Below are 20,814 nucleotides of genomic sequence, written 5' to 3'. Positions count from 1 at the left end.
CTTATAAGGCTGGAGTCTTAAGAATACCAAGTCTCCTACTTCAAAAGATCTTTCAATTCTTTTTTTGTCTGCATACATTTTCTGTTGATTTTGTGCTTGGTGAAGGTTATCTTTAAGGGCATTCATGATATCCGTGTTTTGCTGGAGGAAATCTTTTGCACCTGGTACATGACTTTCGAAGCGGATGAGATCCCCAAAGGATGTTGCTTCATACCCGTAGAGGGCTTTAAAGGGACTCATTCGAATTGACATATGATGGGTTGTGTTGTAACAATACTCTCCAAGATGCAGCCATTTGACCCAAGCATTCTGCTGACCTAAAACATAATTCCTTAGATAACCTTCTATCCATTTGTTTACTATTTCTGTTTGCCCATCAGTCTGTGGATGATAACTGGTACTTGGTGTTAACTCTGTCCCTGCTAGTTTGAATAGTTCTTGCCAAAATATGCTAAGAAATCGTCTATCTCTGTCACTCACAATATTCTTGGGTAAACCGTGTAACTTGAAGATTTCTTTAAAGAAGATGTCGGCTACGTGAGATGCTCCAAAACTTGAAGGAATGGCCATAAAATGTGCATAGTTTGTTAATCTGTCTACTACTACAAAAATACAATCTTTATTCTGTACCTTTGGGAGTCCTGTTATGAAGTCCATGGATATACTCTCCCATTTTTGCTTTGGGATGGGTAGTGGTTGGAGTAACCCTGAAGGGAAAGTGTGTTCTTCTTTATTTCTTTGACACACCATGCACTCTTGGGTATGCCTCAATACATCTTCCTTCAGCCCTTTCCATGAAAAACTTTCTCTGATCTGCTTGTAGGTCTTATAATACCCTTGATGACCTGCTAAAGGAAGGTCATGGTAAGTCTTTATAATGTCTACTTTCATATTGGATACGGATGGAATATAGATTCTGTTTTTGTAGAGGATGAGGTCATCAATTACCCGATAATTTTCATCTGTTTCTTTCCCATCTAGAATGTTGCTAGAGAATTCGTCTTTAGCATATTCGGTACTTAGAGCTGCTTTCCAATCTATAGATAGGATTGATAAAGACCCCAAGTAAGGTTTCCTTGAGAGAGCATCTGCCACAACATTATATTTCCCTTTCATATATTCTATGTCGAAATTATATGCCTGAAGTTTACTCACCCATTTCTGTTGTCTATCATTCAAATCTTTTTGATTGAGAAAGAACTTCAAGCTGTTATGATCAGTTTTAACTATAAACTTCCCACAGATCAGGTATTGTCTGAACTTCTCTAGTGCATGCATAATAGCCAGCATTTCTTTATCATAAACTGAATAGGTCCTTTCTGTGTCTCTAAGTTTCCTGCTTTCGAAAGCTATGGGATGCTTCTTTTGCATTAAGACAGCTCCAATGCCTTCTCCTGAGGCATCACAATAAAGCTCAAAGGGTGTTGAAAAGTCCGGAATTGCTAAGACCGGGCAAGAGCTCATTACCTCTTTAAGTTTTTCAAATGCGGATTGGGCTTCATCTGACCATAAGAATGCTCCCTTCTTAGTTAAATTGGTTAAGGGAGAAGTTAGCTTTGAAAATCCTTTAACAAATCTTCTATAGTAACTGCATAAACCTAGGAAACCTCTGAGATGAGTGAGGGTTCTGGGCTTTGGCCAATTTTTGATGGCTTCAATTTTTTCTTCATCCACCTTAACTCCATGGGTGTTGATCTTATGACCAAGATACAAAATTTCTTCCATCCCAAACTCACATTTTGACATTTTGGCAAAAAGAGAATGTTGTTCAAGTAGGCCCAAAATTTCATCTATATGTCTCAAGTGTGCTTCCCAAGTTTTGCTGTAAATCAATATATCATCAAAGAATACTAACAGGAACTTTCTTAATTGTCCCCTGAAGATGTGGTTCATGTATGACTGGAAAGTGGCAGGGGCATTTGTAAGGCCGAATGGAAGGACCAAAAACTCAAAGTGGCCATAGTGGCATCGGAAAGCTGTTTTGGGAGCATCTTCCTTCCTCAATCTTATTTGGTGGTATCCTGATCTCAAATCTATTTTTGAAAAGTATACTGCTCCATGTAATTCATCTATAAGTTCGTCCACCCTAGGGATAGGGTATCGGTTCTTTATAGTCTTCTTGTTGAGTGCTCTATAATCAATGCACATCCGCATGGTCCCATCCTTCTTTTTTACCAGTACAACAGAGGAGGCGAAAGGACTGGAGCTAGGTTGAATGTGCCCTATTTCTAGAAGCTCTTTGATAGCTTTCTCAATTTCTTCCTTATAGCCCCTTGGATGGCGATAAGGGGTGGTGATTACTGGTTTTGCACCTTCTTCAAGTTCAATAGTGTGTTCAAACCCTCTCTTGGGTGGCAGTCCTTTTGGGATGTCTTCAAACACTCTTTTATGTTTTCTAATAATGGGTTTAATATCAACATGAATGGCTTCCCCTTGGTTTGAATTTTGGTCTAGTATCATGCATTGGGCAGCCCACTCTCCTTGACTACGTCTAAAAATCCTTTCCATTCTTTTGGAGGTTACCATTCTGGTTGTGCCATCATGCAACCCTTTGATTAACACTTCCTGTCCATTTTGAGTGAAACATAGTTCCAATTTGGGGTGATTGAGATAGAATCTTCCCAAGGAATGTATCCAAGGAATTCCTAGGATTACATCTGAATCCCCTAACTCGACCACATAGAAATCTTCTTTGGTAGGGTATTTCCCTAATGTTATGCTTAATTGAAGGATTTTTTGGTTACATGAGGAAGTGGATCCATCGGCAAGGGCTACTTGGAAACCCTTAAACTCTTGTGTTGTCAGCTTCAATCTCTTAACTAAGCTTTTATCAATAAAGTTGTGGGTAGCCCCACTATCCAGTAGTGCAATTACTCTCTGCCCTTTGATCGCACTTTTGATTCTAAAGGGATGGTGTTTTGAGGCTACGGAAATTGCTGCTAATGATACTTGCACCTCTTCGGTAATTTTTCCTCTTTTGCTAGGGGGTTCATTGAATTCTTCTTCTTCATCACTAGATAAGGCTTCCAAGTTATGAGCTTGGCTCTTCCTCCCACATATGTGACCCGGTTGCCACTTTTCTTTGCACTTAAAACAGTGATTTTTTTTCTTAAGCATATCTCTTTCATTTCCCTCTTTGCAACTGTGACCATGTTCCCATTTCTCATGACAATGGTAACATACGTTCTTTCTCTTAAGCTCTTCCCTTTCTTTAAAGGTGTTTCCCTTCCTAGGCCATTCTTTAGTATGTGTATTTTTAGTGAATGTTTTGGAGGGTTTCTCCCCAGTTGAAGTGTCTTCTAGGCCCAAAGCTTTATCTATGGCATCGTCTAGGGTAGGGGGTTTTAATGCTCTCATCAATCCTTTAATGGAGTCTTTGAGTCCCTCCACAAAAAGATAGGTGAGCCTGTCCTCATCCACTCCTGAGACCCTTACAGAAATTTTTTGAAATTCAGTGATGTATTCTTCCACTGTTCCCCTTTGTCTTAAGAGGGTTAATTCTTTGAAATCTTTTTGTGGGTGTTTCCTCTCAAATCTCTTAATGAGTTTCTAAGTGAACTCGTCATATGTTGTTATACCATCATGACCTTGTGTGAGGGTGCCATGATACCACCACTCATGGGCTAAACCTTCTAGGTGTAAAATGGCAAATTGGACTGCATCATCTTCTGTCATGGGGCTGAGATTTAAATATGTATTTAGTTTTTGTATCCATGCTTGAGCTGATATTTTTCTGGAGCCATCAAAGTTAGGTATTGATAGTTTATTTACTTTGTGTTTTAGATCCCTGCTGAATGGTTTTCTCCTAGGGGTCTCATTTTTCTTTGCTTCACAAAACTCCCTAAAAGATACAACCTCTCTTACTTCTGGCCCTAATCTAGCATAGGCCATGGCCATTTCTTCTGTGTTATTCATGGAGGAGTTATTTGTTTCTTCCCCATTATTTCCCTCTCTAGGTAGAAAATTGGGTTTTTGGATCCTGGAGCTAGAAGATGCATTATGAGTGTTTTCAGAATGATTAGAGTTTTCTTCTCTGCCATTGGAATGATTTCTAAGAGTATTCATGGTGGTATTCATATCTTGTAAGGCTTGAAGCAAAGCCTGACTTGTTTTTTCATTTTGCTCTATTAGAGCTTGAGTTTTTCTATCATTGTTTTCCATGAATGTTCTAAGTTCATTTTCCAATGGTTCACCCATGTGGTTACTACTTCCTCTGGTTCTCCTTTGATAAGTTTGCATTAACAACCCTTAACAGGATGGCAGAATCAGGCTCTGATACCAATTGTAATGTCCCAACTTCGCAAATCTAAGAAAACACGTAAACAATGGATTTTAATGATTGATTAATTCATCTAGGGTGTAATTAGTCAAAATTCATTTGAGTTCATTTGTTATCAATAAGTCAATTCCATATTTAATTCCTAGCGGGATCAAGAGGATAAGCTACCTTAGGATGCCCGTAGCGCTTATCAGGCCCAAGGGCAGTACACTCCCCCTTGGCCCTACTGCCAGAAGCCCTTTGTCAACTGCAGTGGGTGGCCTGCCTGACAGAGGCCTAGTTCCTGCTATCCCTGTTGCCTAATTCCTCATTTATCTCACTAGGTTTGGATATGTAATTGCTTTATTTATTATCTTAGTAGAGATCATTCCTCTAGTCCTTAATTGCATAATGTGGTTCATCCTTAATTAGTAATTGTATATTATTTATTAATTTATTTAATATGTGTAGATGTATTCATATTATATATATATATATATATATATATATATATACCCATATATATATTGGATTTCATTATCTAATTTCTATATATATAAAAATGTATTTTAACCATCCTTAAATATAATTATATTGAATTTAATAGCTACAAAAATTTATGCTTTTATTAAATAAATACTTATCTATTTACCAGAATGTAACTCCATTAATGTATGATAATATTATTGCAAACCTAAATTGATGCGGTAAGAATCTTACCTGCGTCTCCTGCCTTGACTTTATCGCCCTTCGTTTCCTTCGTATTCTTTTCTTCCTGTTTCCCATGCCTCTCCTCTCCCCCACCCTTCCTCTCGGCTTGCACTTGAAATACCCGTGGGAGGGGTATGTGAGCGGGTGCCATCGGGGATCGTGGCTGCTGCGGTGAGTGGTGGTGACTATTGGAGTCACCGCTCCTGCTCCAGCCGCAACCTTTGGCGTTTTCATTAACAGTTACCAGCGTTTAAAACATTGCATCTTTATTACGGTAATGTGTTTTAATATGGTTTGTTTAGTAAATACTTTATATTGCATGCATTAGCGTTTCAATATTATCGTATGGTGTTTTGGGTTTACTTCATAATAATTATAGAGTATTTCTTGGGTGGTCTATATTATCTATTAATATATATCTTTATGTTTATTTTATAATATATATTATATGATCAATATAACGTTTTATATTATGTATTAATATAATAATTTATATTGTATATTAATATTGCATTTGTACGAAAGATATAATATTATATTATATTATGTATCTAAAGTTCAATTAATAGTTAACATTAATAATTAAAAATATGATCAATACATATTTTATGAAATAATAATGGAAAATATAAATGTTATCTTTTATTAAATAATTACAAAAATGTGGGGTTATGACATAATAGTTTGAAAATCTATGAAGTATACCCTAGATGATTGCACTAAGCTCGTGTCAAAATCTGTTCGATTTGATGGTGAGACCTTGCCTAGTTTGATTCCACTAAATTTGTTCATCATTTCTTACATTCCTAGGCTTAGAATAGATTTCCTGAACCCTATTCCCTTTTGCCATTTTTTAGTAAGTCTTGAGTCCAGAACTACATTGCTATATCCTAAGTTACCAGCACACCCAATCCATATCATGATAAATGAAGTTAATTCGAGCAATTGTGTAAGTCCCCATGTGAAAACAGCAATTCACATCGACCATTGAGTTACCCACTCATCAAGACCTGACTGTAGAAACCTTGGAATAATTTTAGTTGATCTTATCCTTAGCATCTGAGGTGATTTTGTTCAAGAGAGGGTAAATTACTTTGGTATTTTATTCTGAATGTTATGTGCATAAAACACACATCAACAGGTGGGAACAGCGAGAGGACTGCTACCTCAGCTACTGGCTCAGATGTTTACGCTGTTGGCTATTGAACCATCGGGGATGTAGGGGGGTATATATAGTGGAAAAAGGAGAAACTCGATGAACCGGATCAGCCGCGTGTGGCTTATGGGTAAACTGATGCTAGAGTTTTAAGAACGAACGGGCTCAAATGCTGCTCCTCTCCGATGCACCCCTTTGAAGAAAGCTTCCTACGTCTTTGCTCGTGCTAATGAATATAAAAACAAAGAATACAACAGTCATATAAGCAATGTATTCCATTTCAAACAACGATAATGAGAAAGTAGCATACTTTGCAACTCAAAACTAGCCAAGATAGGATCTTTGACCATGATGTACATTTGGTTGAAGTTTGTGAGAAAAAGACAACTAAAACTATGGAGATGTTTTTCTTTTGCTTGTTAGAACCTTGTAGATTCCATGTAACTAGTAAGGTAACCAAGAGTCTCTCTAATGCTTAAGTTGCTCCTAACATTAGCCCTCAACCGAAGGACACATGAGAATACATGACCTCACTTCCCAAGACATGGGTTAGAGTTCATGCATATGTCTTTGAATATAAGCCTATTTCTTTAGCATATCCATTGTTTTTCTTCCAATTCCATCTCATATTTTCTGAAGATGACACATATACCAACTCAATGAGAGTGAATTGGATCATACAAGTAATTTTTAAGATTTTAAAGGGAAACAAGGTAAACAAATAAATTCTAGTGACTTCTATTAAAACTATTGAATTTCTACACCATGGATGCAAGAATTAAACTTGAGAACGGCAGGTAGCATTTTCTGCACCATTGATAAAAGACGCAACCTTATTTACCAGCCTCATTCTCAACTACAAGAGGTGAGTATTCATTCATTTAGCTAAACAATTAATGTTAAATTATACATACACACAAATATCAGCCAAGTATTTGGCATCAAGGTCTCCCTTTTATCAAGATTTCAGCTCAAATAACATGCCATTGTTATTGCACATTTAAGAGCAAGCACTTCACAAGCACAACTTTGGTAGAAATATCTTCTATTTGTTTTGTTTTTTGGAATAGCTATTCAAGTCAAACTCAATTTTAGTGACTCTGGTGTAAAGGTTGGCTATTAAAATAATCCTACAATAATGTGTTTGGAATCAGCATTTTCCCCCAACAACTACAATAAATTCGAGCAAATGCGTTTCATCTTTGGTTGCTGATTGTTTAGACATGAAACAAGGGTTTGTGTGGCAAGTTTCATCAAATAGTGAAAGAAACAGCAGTCATAATTGCAATTCACGTAGCTTCTTGATTATTTTCATACACAAAACAATAATTTTCATACACTCTAGGGTTCCCCAGTATCCAAGGTTGCAGATTTCAGTTAGGTTTTGGTGTAAAAAATCAACAGAAGAAAGGATGTTTTTAGATTCAAGGCACCAAGATTGCTCTTCAGGGTTTTAGCACTTCTTTAGATGAATTGTCATGGATAAAGTAAAACAGCTGCATCAGAATCACTGCTCCGAATTATTTATAGTTCATGTTATGTTTAATTCATTATTTTTTAAGAGATAATCGTATTCTGGGAAATCTACATTGAGAATGGCTATTTTGGATCAGCTATTTTTGGGCAACCTTTTAGAAGATCTCTTTTTAGTTGATAGTTATCTTTATCAAAAATCTAGTTGAGGATTTCCTGATTTAAAGTTTGGAATTTGTGAACAAAAGTATATAATAAGCTTGCTTTGTGCTAAGAAAACTATTCATAGCAGAGAAGTTCTAGTTAGTTTTCTCATTATTTCTCATTAAAAATTTTGTTAACGCTTCTAAATGTCATTCGCAGATTTGGCAGGGAATTCGCTATGCCTATTTTGCTGCTGAAATTATTGTTCAAAGTTCTTATCAAAGATCTTGTGTATGTGCATATGTAGGTAGAATTACTTTTTTGAATTTGCAATCTTTGTATTGCATGTTTTGATAAAGTGACGATTGTAGCTCTATACTCAATTCCTTGATTCATTTTTCAAAATTGTGTTATTTTTGTTCAATCAATTTAATCCTTGTGATGTACTTGCATATTTGGTCTCTGCTTTTTGCTAGAAATAGTGAATGTTCATTAGTTGCTATAGGTTGTTTGCTTTAAATGTAAAAAAATATAAATCTTTTTTGTTGTAAGCAGAAGTGTTCATAAACCTTGTGCTCTGGCCCAAGTACTATAAGATAGGCAATTACTTATTTCCTTTTGCAATGTATGTTCAAAAACCCAAGAGTTCAATTTTATACATTGTAAAAAGCTAGAGGTTGTCTCATTAGGTTTTAGGCTTTTCATTTTATTTTTTGTTACAGAGAGCTTCCGCTTCTAATTTGAAGAGAGGTTTATCTTCCTGTGTTGTTCCATTTTGTGTTGCACCAAAATGGCAAATTAAAATGCTACAAGGTCATTATGTAATTGCAAGAAACATACAAAGTCTATCGTGTTGCCTTTGTACCTTCTATTATCTCCTTATTTTGAACAAAAATTGAGGAAGATGAAAAAATAGTCCTACAACAATGTGTTTATCTGACTATTAAAATCCTATTTCTGTGTCAAACAACAATGCAAATCTGAGGCTTTGACTCATCTAGTAATTAAACAAGAAATAAAATAAATAAACCACTCTATAACTAATTAAACTCAAATGCATACGACACTTGGCTTACATCAGCATAGTTATCTGAGGCTTTCACTCATCCAGTAATTAGACAAGAAAATAAATGAAGCATGGGCAATTTCTGTGTCAAACAACAATGCAAATATGAGGCTTTCACTCATCTAGTAATTAAACAAGACAGAAAATGAAAGAACCATTCTATAACTAATTAAAGTCAAACGCATACAATACTTGCCTTACATCAGCATAGGCAATAATAAATCCACGATCAAGTAAGCTCATGAGGTCACTGCACCATCGCTTATCCAAGGTTTCTCCATATGCTCCATAACCATGTACGATACCTGCATTTGTGCCATCTTGTTTTACTTTTCGAGAATGGATGATTGTCAGAGGGATTCTGACAGCATCGTGTGAAAGCACTTCTCTCCGTTCACAGCAGTAGATTTCTGCAAAATCACTCCAAAGCTGACCTCTCTCGTTTTCTCTGTAGGCTTTAATAGACAGAATTTCTGGAACCTCAGTGGATTGAGGTGATGCACTATGATTCATGAAGAACTGTGATTTGCCAGTATTTCTACTAACCCCTAATACCTCCACCTGCTGCACTAATGTCAATTGTCGCCTCGATAAATCATAGTCAATTGTTGCCTCAGGCATCTGCAAGTACTCCAAAAGTAAAAGGTAAAAGACACTTCATTTTCCAGCAAAACTGTCAATATTGTACTGCAGATTCCAAACTTATTTTCAGGTATTCACACGTCAGATTCCATACAATATAAAGTAGTGACTATCTATTCATTGATAGAATATAGTCTATCCAGTCAAAACAGATAAATAAACCCAAGGTTTCATTGTGTTATAACTTAGTGGAAACCAACTCGTACCACAAAAAAAGACTGCAATCTATTATAGTTACTTAAAACACTAAGCAAACTACCATTATAAGTCCAAGAAAAGACTACAAAGTGATGTAGGATACCAAAGGAGAAGAGATCACTGCACGGAAAATAGAGGAATTGAAATCATCATTTGATCCCGGAATCACAACAGAGGTGTCTGCTGGCATCGGCAGGAACCACGAGTTAAGGTCCTCAAGCTGTTTTCCATCCTGCAAATTTGAAAGTGGTTACTTACCATAAAAAAATTAACTACTCTTATCACGCACATTAAAATGCACACACCATTTCAGCAGAACTTTAAAAACTAAGAATGGTCACAAAAATTGAAAACCTATAAAAATTTAACTAAATAGCTCATTAAAAATTGGCATTATTTTTGGTTTGATACCTGGGATTATATTTAAACGCCACAAAATAATATGCTAGCCAAATCATTTCTGCCATGTCAGTTACATTTACAAGTATTAAGCAGTGTTCCATGGGGGCATAATCCCCAAAAAATGGGCCAATCTGTAATGTCCCCATTTTCGTGAGCATCAAAGTTCGAAGGATTAGCCTATCATTTGACCCTTGTAGGCTACTATGGTGGATTAGAGGGTCTAGTTTGGGCGTTATGGAGCTCTTCAAGTAGTAGATGGCAGTGTTTTCCTCTCCAGATTGTTGGCATATTCTGAGGCTAGGCTATTCAGAGGTTTCTGGTTCCATTTTGAGTGAGTCAGTGGTTGTTGGAGAGGGACTCTTACTATTTTTAGTAAGGCAGTTGGATGCACCATAGTTGAACTACTCGCGACTCGGCTCGACTCGCCAAGCCCCTGGGAAAAAAACTCGGCGAAAAACTCGGCAACTTAAAAACACGCTTAAACTTAGTAAAAAATGCATTTTTTTTGCAATTTTTAATGAGAAGATGCATCCAATGAGTCAATAAATGATAACACAAAAGAAACAAGCTGATTCTAGATATATTTAAATGCAAAGTGTCTACAAAATCGCATCCTCATGAGGAATGCTGATGGCTGGAAGCCTGAAGCAAAATAGTAAATTACTAAATAGTTTTTGTTAAAACAAAAGTAAATACATCATTACAAATTACAATTACAACTTCCTCTTCCCAGCTCTAGCAAAAACATGGGGAGAGGTAGAACTAGAGGGTCTAGACTGTCTAGTCGTATAAGTCTGTTGTGGGACTGGGTGTGACTGTGCCTCCTCGCTCGGTATGGTTGATTGAGATTCATCCTCCATCCTGGATGAAGCTATGTCTCCACCTACCTCTAGCACTGGCAATGAATCCTCATCCTCATCCTCATCCTCCTCAATGTCATCCAGCCTGAAACCAAATCCACCCCCCTCCTCCATAGCCTGCCTCTCCAAATCAGTGATGTCAGTATCGGAAAACAATGGAGGCTGCTCTTGTGATGTCCAATCATTGTAAGGATCTATATCATCCAAGTCAATTGGACCACCTTCTAGTTCCTCTACCTTCTTTACGCGCAATCGAAGATTATATTGCAAGTAGACAAGGTCATTGAGCCGTTTCTGCGCTAACTTGATCCTCTTCTTTGTGTGGATTGCTTCAAACAAGCTCCAATTGCGCTCACAATTGGATGAACTGCAAGGCTGACATAAGACTCTGAGGGCAAATTTTTTGAGATGTGGGGTGTTTCCACCCCAATTTTGCCACCAAGCATCTGCAAAATAAATAAAATGGAAAAGTTAGAAAGCAAAGAGAAAAGAGAAAACATAATTTATCAATCATTTTAGTCTTTAGATCCCAAAATCCAAATGGCAAATGTTATTGTTAAGGCTCAAAAGTGCACCCAAAAACTAAGCTATTAAAACCTAGCACTTTTGGTTAACATGGGAACAATCACGAGTCTGTGGGTAAACTATTATTATGATTGGACCTCCGGATTAGGCCGGTTCCTGATATTGATGGATCATCTACTCTAACAAGACCTTAAGAAAACTTTTGAGGAAAAGGAAGAGGGAAAAAGAAAATAAGGATGAAAGAAATGCTACAACATAAACAAGGTGATACACCAAATTATTTGAAAGATGACAGAAAAATCTTTTAAATGCACCTGTTCTACACATATGACATCTTTGAATTCATATCACAAAAAGTGTTTCATACAAAGGGTTCTTGCTCAAAAACTTGAAAGGAAATGACTTTCACAAACAATTTTTTGATAAACTACAATGCATGACCTATGATTCATGCATGAGACAGAAAAAATTCAAGAAAGGTGTCATGTCCCCACTCTAGCTCAGTCTAGCAGAGACATGTGAGTCAGCTTATTATGGGGTCTTGTAGGCTGACAGGGTTGGACAGAGACCCGGTATGGTTATTCAGTGTTGGAGACTTGGTATTCTAGCAGTTATTGATCAGTTGGGAGACATTCCTTGTTTTTAGGAGGCAGTTCCTACTTTTTAGGAGGTTTGATCATGCCCAAGGTTGGGTCTCCATGAGATGCCTCTTTGGGTTCAGTTTCAGAGAGATTGGGCTTGTTTCCTAAATTTTAGGAGCATCCCTAGATTTTAGGGATGAGACTACCAGTGAATCCTTGATTTCCGACTTCAGTCACAGACAGGTGACAGGATGATTTTAGGGTTTGTAATGTCAGTTGGGCATTTTATGGCTATTTGGGTTATATTTTTAATATTTCCTAAGTTAGCGTTTAATAATTAAATAAGGCTAAGTTGTTAGCCATTTTGGAGTAATAAGGGGATTTTTGGCCTCATCTGGATGCGCACCCTATTGTGTGATAGCTCGTTGGAAAGATCTTGAAATTCTTTAAATCTTTCTCTTTGGTCTCAGGGCAATTCAGTGAGCGGATTTCTGTCTATGAGGAAAAAGGTCATTTTCTAGTAACATGACCACTTTAAAATAAGAAATTATAACATTTCCACTAGACCATGCCACTTGGAGACAATTAGGGTTCGATTTGCAATTGAGAGGGGTTATAAGGGGATAGGAGCTTCATTCTATCATCATCTTTTGCATATTTGACAACTTGTATGAATTTGCTCTGGAGAGCGATTTCTAGACTGGGACGCAAACCCCAGGATTAGGATTGGCTGGGACGTAGCCCTCAGCAATCTTTGGCACCGGACTTATAAGGCATTGTGTGTGGTGATTAAGGACAGAGGCATCAATTCTCAGTAGGGTTTCAGCATGGCCTACCATCTTTCTAGTGGAGACGTGGTTCATTGCAGCTGGAGGAATGCCATTTGCAGCAAATACACCACGTGGTGTATAGGGTATTGCTTGTATTCACTTCCAGTGTATGTGGGGTTGGAGAACATTCTTCATCTTCCAGTTTGACTTTGAATTTGTATGAGAGCTTGGGAAATACATTGGATTCATTGTTTGGCTTTGTAATTCAGACAAATCTGCCTGGTACGATTTGCAATAATTCTGACTTTTGCTGTATACCTCATTTATTTCAGTATTGCTTCATATTTGCTGTTATCTATTCCTTCCTATGCTATTAAACAATCAAAAACACAAAAACAAACAACCCTTTCTGCACTTCTGTCTAGTTCTGTAAGAAAAACTTAAATAAACAGGAAAACAAAATTAAAAATAAAAAAATTACAGCAGGTTAACAGCAAAGATCTATCAAGGATCTTTCAAAAGGTTATTTCACTAATAACACAAAAAATGAAAGTTGCTCTCAATCACACAATGAAAAATAACTCAGAAAATGATAAGGCATGAACTGATATTTTTATTCAAATCTTCTGTCAAAACTGCAAAATGGGTTACAAGATACAATAACTCAGCTAGGCTTGAGAAAAAATCCAGAACCCCCTGAAACTGAAAACCTTTCTTCCTTTATGCAAAAAGCCTTCCAAAGGCAAGGAAGAGATGACTAGTGCTCAACTGAAAGTCTCCATAAGTGATCTCCAAATCAAAAATATCTTGAAATCCGAGTAGGGAAAGGAACCCCCACAAAAAGGCTTCAAACTTTGCATATTTGTGTGAAATCAGGTGTAAACACTTGGTCAACTGAAGGTTGACCCATGAAATACTCAAAATCAGGCTCTAACTACAAATAGACTGGCCCAAACTCATGAATAACTGCATCCCAAGCCTAATTTCGACCCCCAAATTCATGTGATAACTTCACCTATCTAAGGTTCAATATTTTCCTTCCATGTGCATATTGGAAATGATTTTTAAAACACAATTATAATAAATATTAATTGGATTTATAGTCCATCCAATTAAATATTCATTTTACATTGTCTTGTGTATATGGAAGAAAGGTATTTGAACCTTAAAGTTAAAAGACGCAAGAAATTTTAATTTCCTTCATTAGGATATTGCTAGGAAATTTTTAACATGCGCATAACCATTAAGTTGAATATTTATTAATTATGTTAATGTTGCTAGGAAATATTATTTTATTTCTTTTTATTTTCCAACATTAATATAATGAATAAATATTGAACTTAATTTACATCCTTTAAATTTTCTAAGTCTAAAAAAGACTTAAGGGTTTTAGAGCCTCCCCACGGCTAGGCAAAGTTATCATTAAACATGTAAGTGGGAGTTTATGAAAACTTCGACCACCATGCATTAATCTCTTCGTTTTAAAAAATGCGATCCCATAACATAGGAAAAGGAGAGATGAAAGGGGGAATAAAGAGATGAAAACCCTAAAATGATATTCATTTTTGCAATGCAAGTTTTCATTTTCACGGCAGAAGAAAATCTCGCAAAGCTGCTAGGGTTTCAGACTTTAGATGAATAAAATGTGAACTCCTCCTCCATTGGCAGCCATCCACGACTTGACTAGAACAAGTCTACTCCATGCGTTTAAATTACATGGTTTTCTCTGAAACCGCGCATCACCCATTTGCGAAAATGAAAGGTATTTTTTTTTTGATCTGCATTCTTCTGAGATTCTCTGCGAAATTTTTTGGAGTTTTAAACAGTGAACTTGCCAATGCGTAAAGTGTTTTGTGGCATCTTAAAGAAGAGATTTTCTGCATTTTTTTATTTTTTATTTTGGAAAGGAAGCAACTGTAACCGAAATAAACCCAACTTTGCTTGCATTTTTTAGAGAAAAACTCTCTGAAATTTATTTAAAGGAAGCTACGTAATGACCTTTGCCATTTCATTTTGTCTACTCTGCACATCTAGATTCGATGAAACTCTGAAATTCCTTTATATTTCTAAGAAACGGGCAGAAACTATAGGTTATACTTGAATATTTTCGAAGAAGGAAAAAAAAAACCCTGATTTTTTAAGAATAAAACTCTGTTATTTCTGCACGAAAATTATGCAAATCTTCACAACACAAAACGTAAAATGGTTCTGTGTTGTTTCTACATTCTTCTGAAAAGAATCGTTTGGGCTTTTTTTTTTCTTTGGATATAAAAATTGCTGATAGTCACTTTATGCACTAAATTTTGCAAATTTCTCTCTCCCTTTCCGCTGGAAAAGTAAATGAGGAAATAGATGGTTTCATTGAACAAAATTCTGCAAATTTTTAAAAGAAACCCTCTCTGCAAACCTTTTTTTTTTTTTTAATATGGTATCTTTGAAGAAGGAATCTCTGTAGTTTTGTATGGTAAACTCTGAAATTCCTTTATATCTCTGCTAAACTTGCTTGATTTCCTAAAAATCTGCACTTTCTAAAGATGACATTCTTGAATGAAAATCTGTTGATAAGTATTGCTTAAGCCCAGCTTGCTATGTACCTTTTGCATTAGAATTAGTTACCACAGCTTCAGCTTTACTTTTGCTTGCAGTATAGATATGGTCTTCCTTTCCTTCTGTACGTTAGCAATTGCTTGGCATATTCCTTCAAACTCCAAAAACTTGGGCTTTTATTTCTTTTTTGTCTTTTTTGTCTGCAGTAATCTGCATCTTCATGGCTGCCTATACACCTGCAAATACCCTCTGAACAATCACATAGTTTTCATGAGCTGGGCTCAACCCTTGTGGGAGCCTCATTTAACCCCACTCATAATAAACCCTCTGAAATTAGCAATTCTTTACCTGTCTCTGCACATTAAACAAACAATCAGAAAAACACTAATTCTTCAAGGAATGAATATGAACTTTTCTTTTCTTGCAATCAAAGATATTTATTTTTCTGTGACGAGGGGATCTTGATTAATGATGCAAATGTATAGGTAAGATAAGTAGACATCTAGTCATTGCTTAGATCTTTTGATCTAACCCACTTCACCATTTAACTTTTTAGGACAAGAAGGAAACTGGAGGAGAACGGATTTCAAAAATGTAGACCTACGACGTCGAGAGCAGATTTACACCAGCCATATACCCCGAGGCAATGGCTGGTTCCTTTCTTATTTTATCTATGCATTTGCTTTATTAATTCAGTTTTCTCCTTTGCATAGGAAAGTAAGGATTACTCTCACAGTCTTGTGTGAGAGACAATTTATTTGTAGATTACTTCTCGTAATCCTTTCTTTTGCTCTGAAGATTAGTTCTCGTAATCATTTCAACTGTATAAAATATAATGCATTAAAAAACAATTGAAAGATTTCAATTATGTGACTGTAATCTTTGCCTAGGTACTAAAATTTTCCATTGAATTGTAAATATAATGAAAATTTCAGTAACAGTTATACCTGGGGTTTGAGTGGTTCTTCCTCTCCTAGCCAGCTCTGAAGAGAATAGCTTACCCCTTCCTCCCTCATAATTTTGGAGCTCACTCACAATGAGGTCTCTCTCCTCAACATCAGGTACCATCCTCTCAATGCATGTACTAAGGCCCTCCATGACTTCTCCATTTGAATCTGAGTAAGAACCCTCGAACCTAAAACGAGGGTTGAGGAAGTACCCTGCTGCATGAATGGGTTGGTGGAGCTGATTGTTCCACCTCCTATCAACAATTTCCCAAATGGGATCAAATTTGAGCCTATCCCCCTTGTAGTAATTTTTGATAGACTCCTTGGCCCTATCCATGGCCTCATAAAGATATCCCATTGGGGTTTTATCCCCATCCACCAAGCGAAGAACTCGAACCAAGGACTCTGACACCTACAATTGAAAAATACAAACTACAAAAAGATCAAAATTTAAATAATGAAGTTACAAATTAGTAATGAGAGACTTGAATCAAGAATAACTAAAATTTAAAAATTAAAGTTTTGAAGTAACAACCTTCACAATCTCTGCAGCCCTTTGTGCAAATTGGTTGTCGAAGACTATGCATGCGACAGCCTCTCCTTCAGGCTTCTTTGAATAAGGTGAGTTAAGTCATTCTCCACTCACAAACATTTGTTTCAAAGAAGTCAATGCAGCAAGAATGCTTTGCAACGTCAAAAAAATCGTTGCAAACCTTGTGACACCAGCTCTCACCAAATCTTTCCCTTGCGTGTGTTGTCTCATCAAATTTAGGACCCAAGGGTGATTGTAGATATATTTGGTGATCCTCCTTGCATCTTCCACAACTAGAGTCACCCACTCAAGTTTTCCTATGTCCTCCAAAAGAAGGTCAAGGACATGTGCTGCACAAGGTGTCCAAAAAAGAGTGGGGTGCCTCTCTTGGAAGATCCTTCCTGCAAAAGAAGAATTTATTCTTAAGAAATATGCAACCAAGTAAAACAAAGCCCACAACAAATGAGAATATTGCTAATGCCTAAAGGTGATAATTCAAAAGGATTCTACCTGCTGACACATATGCTGCTGCATTATCTGTGATGATTTGCACCACATTCTCTACCCCCACCTCCATGATGACATGCTCCAACATTCCAGCCAATGTTTCTGCATTTTTCACCTTGTTGGAGGCATCAACAGATTTCAAGAACACTTCATTGTCCTTGCAAGCGACCAAAAAATTGATGATGGTGCGGTTCTTGCCATCTGTCCACCCATCAGAAAGAATGGTGCAGCCATAATTTGCCCAATCAATTTTTTGATCCTCCATCACTTCTCTTGCCCTAGCAACTGCATTTGTGAGTAACCTGTAAGTGCAAAGTGAAATTAGGTCTTAGTACACAATTTTGATTTAATAAACAAGAAATCTAAAAAATAATTAAAAATGAAATCAAGTGGACTATGTAGTAATTTACTAACCTCCCACTCAAATCCCTGCGAGAAGGGGCCTTGTACCCCTTTCCTGAAACTGTCATAGCAGTCACCAAATTCAACCAATAAGCATTCTCCGCCACATTGAATGCAATGTTGTTGAAGTAGCAAAAATCAGCAACTGCAATGTCAGTTTTCTCATGTACCTCCTTATTCCATCCACTAGCCTCTAATGATGGTTGTGCTCCTGGTGTGTTTCTGGGCACAAAATAATCACCTATCGACCCTGATCGTTGTGATGGAAGTGGAACAGTGCTAGGTACTCTACTAGAGGAAGCAGAAGCAATGGGCGAGCTGATGGTGGGTTTGCGGATATGTGGGCCACGCCAAGAGCCCACTATGCCCTCAAGTGCTTCTTCTTCCTCTTCAAGGTCAATAGAAACACCTAGAGACTAAGCTATGGCTGATCTCATGGCTAGCTTTGCCCTCTCCCTTTGCAATTTCTTCTCTTCCCCAACTGCAAGTAGGGCATTCATTTGTCTTTTAATTTCTTCACTAGTCCCAGGGCATGCTCTAGCATCATGCCTATCTATCCCTGCAAGGTGGTATTTGAGGCGGTTGATGCCTCCATGAAGTATTCTCTCACACTTTATGCATATAATTGACCCAGGATCAGGTCCCTCATAGGCATACCTCCATGCCCCATCTCTAGCACCTCTAGAACAAGTGCCTATAAATCCAGATGGGCATGGATCTAGTGGCCATTGCTCCCTTGCCATGATTAATGCTTACTTAACCTACACATACAAAGTGAAAAGAAAAATTAACATTTTAGTTAAACAATCTAGCACTAAGCAAACTATTTACATTAGTTTAAATAAATTTAGACATCATTCGAAGTTTTCTTTTTTAAAAAGTAGGGTTTGAATTTTTTTTTGAAAACTAGATTCTTCAAAAAAATTGTGAAAATTCAACAAAACTTGTATTAAATCTTGTGTAAATAACTTAGAAATGATTTAGACTACCTAGGAATCATTTGTAATCAATCTAAATGCAACAAAAAATAAGCAAATTGTTTTAAAAAAGCATAGAAAAAAAAAATTAAAAAACTTACCTGGAATCTGATTTGAATTCAAATCCCCTTCAAATCCACTTGGAATCACTCAATAATCACCCCAAATCACCTTCCAAGCCCTTCCAAATGAGTTTCCCCTTTCTCAGCCCAAAACAATATTGGAAAACAAAAAATGAAAGCATTTTTAAGCTGTTTTCGGTTGATAAAGAAATGCAGGCGAGTTTTTGGCAAAAACTCGCCAAAAACTCTGCGAGTTTTCCTAGCGAGTAGAAGTCGTTACTACTTGCCAGGTCCAAAAACTCAGCAAGTTTTTGTCACTCGCCGAGTTTCGGCGAGTGTGTCATCTATGGGATGCCCAGTGGATATATTGGTTAACTCCCAGGTTCAGATGGAATTGAGAAATAATGATTAATGATTAAGTTCTAATGTTATAAATAAAAATTAATTATTAAGTGCATATCATTAATAAATTAAGTGGACTTTATTTAAAAGGGGAGTTATAAGTGAATAATAAAGTATACTTTATATTTTAATATTGTGCACCAAAAAGGAGGGAAAAGAAATGAAATTAAAGTAAGTTAAAGGAGATGAAAACAAATGCAAATTAAACATTATAAAAGGGCATTTGGATTTCATTTCATTCATTCTTGAATCATTCAACATTTGTCTTTTCTGGAGAAGCTTTGGCTTTGAAGAAGAAACCTAGGGTTTCGCTATAAATTCAATCTTGGAGAACATAGCCTCTCTTCGATTGTGCTGGTGGCTTCATAGGGAGGTCACGTTTGAGCTTTATTGGAGGAAATATCAATTGTTTCACAAGGGGTTTTGAAGTTTATTCTTGGCAGATCAGAAGTTAGAATATAAATATTTGTTGAATACATTTAATATTGGTTTGTGCTTGCTTCAACATTGGCACGTGGGAGTCTTCTTGTGCTACATTATTCAGGTGGAGACATTAATAAGTATAGCAGATCGAATGGATTATCAGTCATCTACTCTGCTGTTTCATTTCTAGAATTTTGGTAATCTTGTTATCTTTTAAATTTCGAGTATGGTTTGGTATTGTAAGGGCTTTAAAGAGATAATCAATAGATTAAAGCATAGTTGAACTCAAAGAAACGGGACTCGGACTCGGCTCGAACTCGGCAAGGCCGAATCGTCTCCGGACTTGAAGTCAAAACTCGGCTAGACTCAACAAAGTGAAAAACTCAAGAAATTTAGAAATTTTTAAAGATTTAAAACTTGTTTCATGCACCCTTTTATTAAATACTCCTTAAAGACACAATAACATCATCAAATAGAAGCTAATTTGATTACATACACAAGTATACATCAATCACATAAGAATAAACGCAAATTGTCGCTGAAAGAAATAACAAACATAGATATATAAATATTGTCAAATGTATACAATATTACAAAACTCATGGAATAAAACATCCATGTCATCATATGATCAAATGAGATGCAAACTCTCTCTTTCCAACTCTTGATGCACCAAATGAAAGTATATGTTGTTATATGGAATTGGAGCCTAATCAGGCTTAGAGGTTAAAATTTCCCTACTTTTATCGAGGGGAAGCCCTGCAAGGCCAAAAGACTTTTATTATTTTATACAGACGTCGGGTGTTATTTGTTTATTGTTTCTCCTCACAACTCACCTTTCTCCTCCTATTTTGCCAAATGAATGAAATGAAGTTCACTTTTAGGTTCAAAGCATGATATAAACCAAAAAAAATCAATTCAAAACATATTAGTTGTGTTTTTTTTAACTTTGAGTTACATGTCGCCGGCCAAGTTTGGGAGTCAGGACTTGCCAAACTTGGCGATTTTGGGCTATTTTTTAACCCAGACTCGTCCGAGTCCAAGTCTAAGCCCACTAAACTAGGCAAGCATGACTCAACTCGGAAATTGCCCAAATTCAGCGATTTTGGGTGATTCTCATTTCTCTGATATATATATATATATATATATATATATATATATATATATATATATATGTTGTCCTCATTTTTGTTTTCAAAAATGAAGGACCATTACATGAAATTTTTTCT

The 20,814-nt window shown here is 36.5% G+C and overlaps 1 protein-coding gene across 4 annotated transcripts in view; it reads right to left on the bottom strand.

Moving 5' to 3' along the window:
- Positions 1 to 20,814, bottom strand: part of LOC131076988 (uncharacterized) — a 192,660-nt gene that overhangs the window by 46,114 nt on the left and 125,732 nt on the right. For all 4 annotated transcript variants that reach the window (XM_058014346.2, XM_058014347.2, XM_058014348.2 and 1 more), the window contains 2 exons: positions 9,752 to 9,880; positions 9,005 to 9,429 (listed from right to left, as the gene is read on the bottom strand). In XM_058014346.2, coding sequence (XP_057870329.2) covers positions 9,005 to 9,429; positions 9,752 to 9,880 — 554 coding nt within the window. The remainder of the gene's footprint in view (positions 1 to 9,004; positions 9,430 to 9,751; positions 9,881 to 20,814) is intronic.

The sequence above is a fragment of the Cryptomeria japonica genome, chromosome 6, assembly GCF_030272615.1.
Source record: "Cryptomeria japonica chromosome 6, Sugi_1.0, whole genome shotgun sequence".
In the NCBI taxonomy this organism is placed as follows: domain Eukaryota; kingdom Viridiplantae; phylum Streptophyta; class Pinopsida; order Cupressales; family Cupressaceae; genus Cryptomeria; species Cryptomeria japonica.
The sequence above is the reverse complement of the archived record's forward strand: the minus strand, read 5'-3'. Positions and strand labels throughout refer to the sequence as shown.